The sequence below is a fragment of the Oncorhynchus kisutch genome, linkage group LG11, assembly GCF_002021735.2.
Source record: "Oncorhynchus kisutch isolate 150728-3 linkage group LG11, Okis_V2, whole genome shotgun sequence".
NCBI classification, from domain to species: Eukaryota; Metazoa; Chordata; class Actinopteri; order Salmoniformes; family Salmonidae; genus Oncorhynchus; species Oncorhynchus kisutch.
Window position 1 is genome coordinate 34,290,324 of NC_034184.2, and position 6,750 is coordinate 34,297,073.

General features: G+C 41.4%; 1 protein-coding gene across 1 annotated transcript; it reads left to right on the top strand.

Annotated features, from left to right (window-relative positions):
• The first annotated feature begins 1,081 nt into the window (after window positions 1–1,081).
• On the top strand, window positions 1,082–4,932 carry LOC109898863 (G-protein coupled receptor 26-like). The gene is made up of 3 exons (XM_020493923.2): window positions 1,082–1,952; window positions 3,379–3,492; window positions 4,433–4,932. Exons 1-3 carry the CDS (start codon window positions 1,282–1,284, stop codon window positions 4,671–4,673), a joined length of 1,026 nt encoding a protein of 341 aa, XP_020349512.1. The 5' UTR covers window positions 1,082–1,281; the 3' UTR covers window positions 4,674–4,932.
• Window positions 4,933–6,750: the final 1,818 nt, after the last annotated feature.

Genomic DNA, 6,750 nt, shown 5'->3' on the forward strand with positions numbered 1-6,750 from the left:
AAGCACCTCCACACCATCACACCTCCTCCTCCATGCTTCACGGTGGGAACCACACATACGGAGATCATCCGTTCACCTACTCTGCATCTCACAAAGACATGGCTGTTGGAACCATAAATCTCAAATTTGGACTCATCACACCAAAGGACAGATTTCCACCAGTCTAATGTCCATTGTCCATGTTTCTTGCCCCAAGCAAGTCTCTTCTTCTTAGTCGTGTCCTTTGGTAGTGGTTTATTTGCAGCAATTGGACCATGAAGGCCTGATTCGCGTAGTCTCCTCTGAACAGTTTATGTTGAGATGTGTCTATTACTTGAACTCTGTGAAGCATTTATTTGGGCTGCAATTTCCAAGGCTGGCAACTCTAATGAACTTATCCTCTGCAGCAGAGGAAACTCTGGGTCTTCCTTTCCTGTGGCGGTCCTCATGAGAGCCAATTTCATCATACCTCTTGATGGCAACTGCACTTGAAGAAACTTTTGTTCATACTTTTCCTCAAGGACACAATGGCAGGAGATGGTGCATGGGATCAGAGACCAACAGCCTTATAGCTATCAGTTCAGTTTCATTCCCATTTTTTGCGTTGCCCGGCATGGGGGCTTGAATCAGCAACGTTCTGGCTGTGTCTTCTGCCTTTCTCAACACCCCCAGATATATGGAATTTACATCATATGGAGATAACACAAAGATCAATATGTTGCACGTTCATCAAATTGAAGGTGTCAGTGACATGAGTCGACACTTTACGCATGATGTTCTATTTTTAAATAAATCTATTTTTGGTAGCTTTGGGGAGGCGATCAAGTGTGCAGCATGTGAGTGTAGGTGAGGGGTGATATATATAGAACAAAAGCATCCCCGGAGACAGACCATAGGAGAGACTGCGCTGCGTGTTTGCAAAGCTGTCCATCAGTGCACTGCGCGATTGCACAATGAGGTATCATTGCAATGGCAAGGAAGAAATACTTGGAAACTAACTGCAGCCAGACGTGCAGGGGTGTCTCTATTTGTTTATCACCCGTCCCCGGATACAGTGGTTCAGTCCGTATCACATAACATCCATAATACTTGGATGCCCTTCCTTGCGACTCCACATAGTGAGCCGACTGTATCGTTACATGGAGACACGAGAAGGACAACGAATTATAATTGTGACTCAGTGTCGAATGTTTGTATTTGGACCTCTTAGTTCCAGCACAATGCTATCTTTAATTTATTTCCGAAGCTGGACGGTGGATTCAATTGTCAAAAGTCCGTATTTTTGAGCGGGACGCACGCACCATGCACATAGCGGACATAGCTGTCTTTCTGTTTGTAGTAGTGATCATCGTTGTCTCGTTGCTGTCCAACGTGGTGGTGGTAATCTGCTTTCTGTACAACCCGGAGATTCGAAAGCAGGTTCCCGGGTTGTTTATCCTCAACCTTACCTTCTGCAACCTCTTTCTTACCGTTTCTACCATGCCTCTAACTCTGGTTGGACTTATCAACAAAGGAAACCCTGGAAGCAGCGGGTTCTGTCAAACTGTGGGTTTCCTGGACACTTTCCTCACCACGAACTCAATGCTCAGTATGGGTGCTTTGAGCATCGATAGATGGGTGGCGGTAGTTTTTCCGCTAAGCTACCACTCCAGAATACGACACCGGGACGCAGTGATAGCTCTGGCATACACGTGGTTCCACTCGCTCTCCTTCTCCACGGTGGCCACCTGCCTCTCCTGGGTTGGGTACCATCACCTTTACGCATCCTGTACGCTCTGCAATGCGAGAGCAAGTGACACTAAGACGCAGTTCATCATCTACACTGTGGTTTTACACTCGCTCACTTTTCTCATGACCTTGATTGTGTTGTGTGTAACGTACCTGAAAGTGCTGAAAGTTGCGCGTTTTCACTGTAAACGCATCGACGTGATCACTATGCAGACCTTATTGCTGCTTGTGGATATTCACCCGAGGTAAGCTGTTTAGCCTACTGTTGAGGTGTCCTTGTCTGATTCATTTACTTGTTTCATTTACTTTTTTTAAGGTTAGCCCATGTTTACAATTGTTTTGGTATTGCCCATGTGTAGCTTGTTTTCGGTCGCAGGTTCCGGAATGGTTGAAGAATTGCAACATGTATATAGAGACAACTCTGCAAATAGCACTGCAGGGTGATTTGAAAAATCATAGTAAATCAAAAATCGATCAAACAAAAAAAGATAATGTAAAATTGTATTGTTGTCCATTAGTTTACTTCAATTAATGGTGGGGTGGTAAGGTGAAAATATACAGTATATTTACAAATCAATATATATGAAGGATTAGAAATTATGAACACAATTACATTGATAGAATCCATGGTCTATCTGTATTATTAAAGCTAATCTATCCCCTAAAAAATTTGCCCACAAATTGTGATTGCACAATGCGACCTCAGTGGCATTATGATTGATTTCAGCACCACAGATTTGGTCCAATGTTCTGGTCTCAGATCTCAGTCCTCTTTATCAAAACTAAAATGACACAAATATATTCCAGCCCCAAAACTATTCACATACAGATCAAAACCATTGTAAAATGTCATTTATATTCATGAGTTGAATAGCCCAGACAGACATTATTGGCAGTTAGTTAACCAATTGTCATTAAATTTGCCTTGCATTTAGATATTTTGTCATAGGCAATACTATGGTCATGCCAACATTACAGTAACCTACATACAGAAAAGCAAAAATCATTCCGCATTTTAACAATAGTTTTAATAAAATGTAATACATCAAAACCATTCTTTGAGATTAGATATTAGATCAGTTTAGGCCTACTCTGCCCAGTTTACCTCAAACGTTCAAAGAGCTGTTCAGTGAGAGGGATGAGAAAGATGTGAGGAGAGATATGATTGAATCACCCTGAAGCATTTTCTCTCTACATCATAGATGTTAGGATAATAGCGTGTGTAATTATTTCTGGATATAGTTAAGATCCATGTCATTAATGGTTTACTGTATTTGATGTTCCCTTTTCAATCACCTCCATATTACATAGCTAAAATAAATACATTAGCCTCAAATCAGTCAATTAATGTGCACTCACTGTCAACATTACTTTCTTTTATGTTATCTTTCCTTCATCTTTCTAAGATATGCTGAGGTCAACACCATGTTATTACCAGTCTATTAAAGAATAATTATGGACCTGGAATTGGACTTGATTTACATAATGGATGTGTTACTGTTCATATATCTTGAACAATCCATTGGCATTGACCTGAGGATGAGCTCTGATACTGTCCATAGAAGCATGCTATTTTCTCCATCAACGTTCATCCCACTCGAGAGGCCATGTTTAAACTTATGCTCCTATACGTTCCTTGGGGTGATAATGGTCCCCTCTGTCCTTTGGCAGTGTGCGCCAGCGATGCCTGGATGAGCAGAGACAGCGGAGGCAGAGAGCCACCAAGAAGATCAGCACATTCATTGGAACGTTTGTGGTGTGCTTTGCCCCCTACGTCATTACGAGGTGAGCAGAGGTTCAGATCTATCCTCAACACCACTGTGCATGTGTGGTAATGTTACATTGTGAGATTGGCTGCTGCAATGACATCAATTCCCCATCTGAGACCAATGAAAGTTGTCTACTGCCTGAACAAATGACTTGTGCTTTAGCCCAGTGGGTAAAATTGTCGAATTTGCAATGAGGACAACTGCTTTGTGCTAATGAATTTCAATTCAGACTGGAGTCGGCCATAGTCAATTTCTACAACCTCATCTTATTATGTTAAATTGATCCGGTGTCTAAATCACTAATCAATCAGCTTGAGGGTGATTTTGTTGCGGCCATAGAAGGAGAGGTTCATAGATGCATGTTTATCTTTTTCATGAGGTATAGGATGAAACCCAGGGAAGGGAGAAAGAATATAAGAGAAAGAGAATCCATGAGAGATTTACCATGAGTGGACGTGTGATTATGAGTAAGTCGGAGACCATGAGGATTCTTCTCATTAAACCTGCATTCAACCAGCTTCAACTCTTCAGAAGCGGATACAAAATAACCGTGAAGAAGAAAATCACATCAGTGGGTATAATGATAGTGAGATCCCCATTGTGAGTTTGATAGCTGCTGTGAATCACACGACCAGTGATCTCACCTAAACATTCTGAGTATAAGCCTTGACTTTATGTACCGCCACTATACAGCGTGGTGAGCACAATGAGGCAAACAAGAGCAACTCCACATCCCCTATCAAATCAGAGCCATGACATTTTCAAGTGAAATGTCGACATTTTTGAAAGCTTATCAATAAAGAGTTTCCTCAGGACATTCGATTTTTTTAAATGTTTACATCTGTGTTGTTTTCTCACTGTACGCTGGCCTATGAAACATGACTTGTCTCATAGACCAGCTCTGTAAGCTAAACACTGTTAATAATATAACTTATTCTGTGTGTCTGTCATGGCAGAATTGTGGAGCTCTCCACCCCAGGACACATAAGCCCTCATTGGGGTGTCCTGTCCAAGTGTTTGGCCTACAGCAAGGCAGCCTGCGACCCTTTTGTCTACTCACTGCTCCGGAACCAGTACAGGAAGACATGCAGTGACCTGGCCAACAAGATCCTGAAGAGGAGCTCCTTTAACTCCTCTGTCCGCAGGGTGGAGAATGGCAGGGCTACCGATACCAACAACACCAAACTCACCCAGTGAAGGGCCTTGCTATTGCCTGACTATGGCAAGATGGAGACATTGAGGTACCTACATACTGTACCTAAGTACTGAGTCATGGTTGGAGAGTGGAGAGGGTTGAACAGACCTTAGAAGAGATTGCTGCTACGTATCGATTTCGTACTTTTGCAATGTTGAGTGTGGTTAAGTGTTGCTCTGTTGTCTCATGGTGTGACATGAGTGAGAAAATGTGACAAGTCATTAAATGGGAAAATATGACAGAGAGCCATGTGGGTCATTAATTACTGTTGCTAAGCCAGTGAGTCACTTGTAGTTCATTTAAGTATGTTAATTAGTGTAAAATGTTTTCATTCCAACTGAGTGGTTTTGACAGAGTGATGTCAAGTTGTACCACATATTACTTTAGATAAGACAAGTTAGATTTTGACGTATGTTGTTAGTCTAGTAACACCACCAGGATTCACTATTCCTGATGGTTTTTATTGTAACATTTCATTACAACCCGCCCTCATATTTTATAACATTGTTTAGTTGATTGCAGTGCTCGACTCAAATGTTCTATTGCTTGAGTTCCTGCGCCTCTTATAGAATATACAGAATATTAGCTCAAAAGTATTGTGGAGTGCCTGCACCATATAAACAGTACCGGAACCCCAAATGAGTACCAGCACCTATTTATGTCCAAGTCAATAACTGGTTGATTAGTCATAACTTGTTTAGAAGATATTGCCACCTGTTTGAAGTCTGAGCCCAATTAGTTGGTGTGCACAGTAGCATGCCCTAATTATGACTCAGCTAGCTAAGATGATGTAGCTGCAGGCCAAAAGCCTAGGGGAGAGTGCCCTTACAAAAAAAAACACATGAAAGAAAAAATCTAATGAAAAGAACATGAAAAACACATGGATTTTGGACATCTGTGAAGATTCGCATGTTAATTTTTCACATAAAAAATATCCCCAAATGTGCATTTTATTTACCACTTCCAGCTACAACTGGTCTCCCACCCAGGGAACGATCCTGCTTAGTTTTAGAGGCAAAGCAGTAGTGGGATGCAGGGTTCTACAGTGAAAAGATATTTGCCCCCTTTCAAATGTTCTAGATTTTTTCATATTTTTATAATAGTGCATAATATTAGATAAAGGGAACCTGAGTTTATAAAAAACACAAAAAAATTATACTTATTTAATTTATTTAATGAACAAAAATGTAACTGCCTTCTTACATGCAATTTACTGGTTATGCCACCTTAAGGTTCAACGACTGTAACCAAATGCTTCCTATAGTTGTTGATAAGTATCTCAGGTCGAGGTGGAGGACTTTTGACCCAATCTTCCATGCAGAAATGCTTTAAGTCTGCGACATTTGTGTGTTTTCAAGCATGAACTGATCATTTCAACTCCTGCCACAACATCTCAATTGGGATTAGGTCTGGAGTTTGACTAAGCCATTCCAAAACTAAAAATGTGTTGCTTTTTTAGAAATTTTCATGTAGACTTGATTGTGTGTTTTGGATCATTGTCTTGCTGCATGACCCAGCTGCGCTTCAGCTCACAGACAGATGACCTGACATTCTCCTGTAGAATTCTCTGATACAGAGCAGAATTCATGATTCCTTCTATTAAGGCAAGTCGTCCAGGTCCTGAGCATCCCCAAACCATCACACTACCACCACCATGCTTGACCGCTGGTATAAGGTTCTTACTGTGAAAAGTAGCGTTTTTATTTTTTCGCCAGACATAATGGGACCCATCTCTGAGGTAAATCAGTTCTGCATGGAAGAGTGGGCCAAAATTCCCCCACAGCGACGTGTGAGTGTCACACCCTGACCATAGCTTGCTTTGTATGTTTCTATGTTTTGGTTGGTCAGGGTGTGAGCTGAGTGGGCATTCTATGTTACATGTCTAGTTTGTCTAGTTCTATGTTTGGCCTGATATGGTTCTCAATCAGAGGCAGGTGTTCGTCATTGTCTCTGATTGGGAACCATATTTAGGTAGCCTGTTTGGTGTTGGGTTTTGTGGGTGATTGTCCTTATTCCTGACTCGGTGTTACTTTGCGACCGGTATTAGGCTGTTTCGGTTTTCGTGTTACGTTTATTGTT

Excerpts from the sequence above, each read along its gene's own strand:
- LOC109898863 (XM_020493923.2), top strand. The coding sequence starts at position 1,282 with ATGCACATAGCGGACATAGCTGTCTTTCTGTTTGTAGTAGTGATCATC. Across the intron at positions 1,953-3,378 it reads CTTGTGGATATTCACCCGAG|TGTGCGCCAGCGATGCCTGG; the intron begins GTAAGCTGTTTA and ends GTCCTTTGGCAG. Across the intron at positions 3,493-4,432 it reads GCCCCCTACGTCATTACGAG|AATTGTGGAGCTCTCCACCC; the intron begins GTGAGCAGAGGT and ends CTGTCATGGCAG.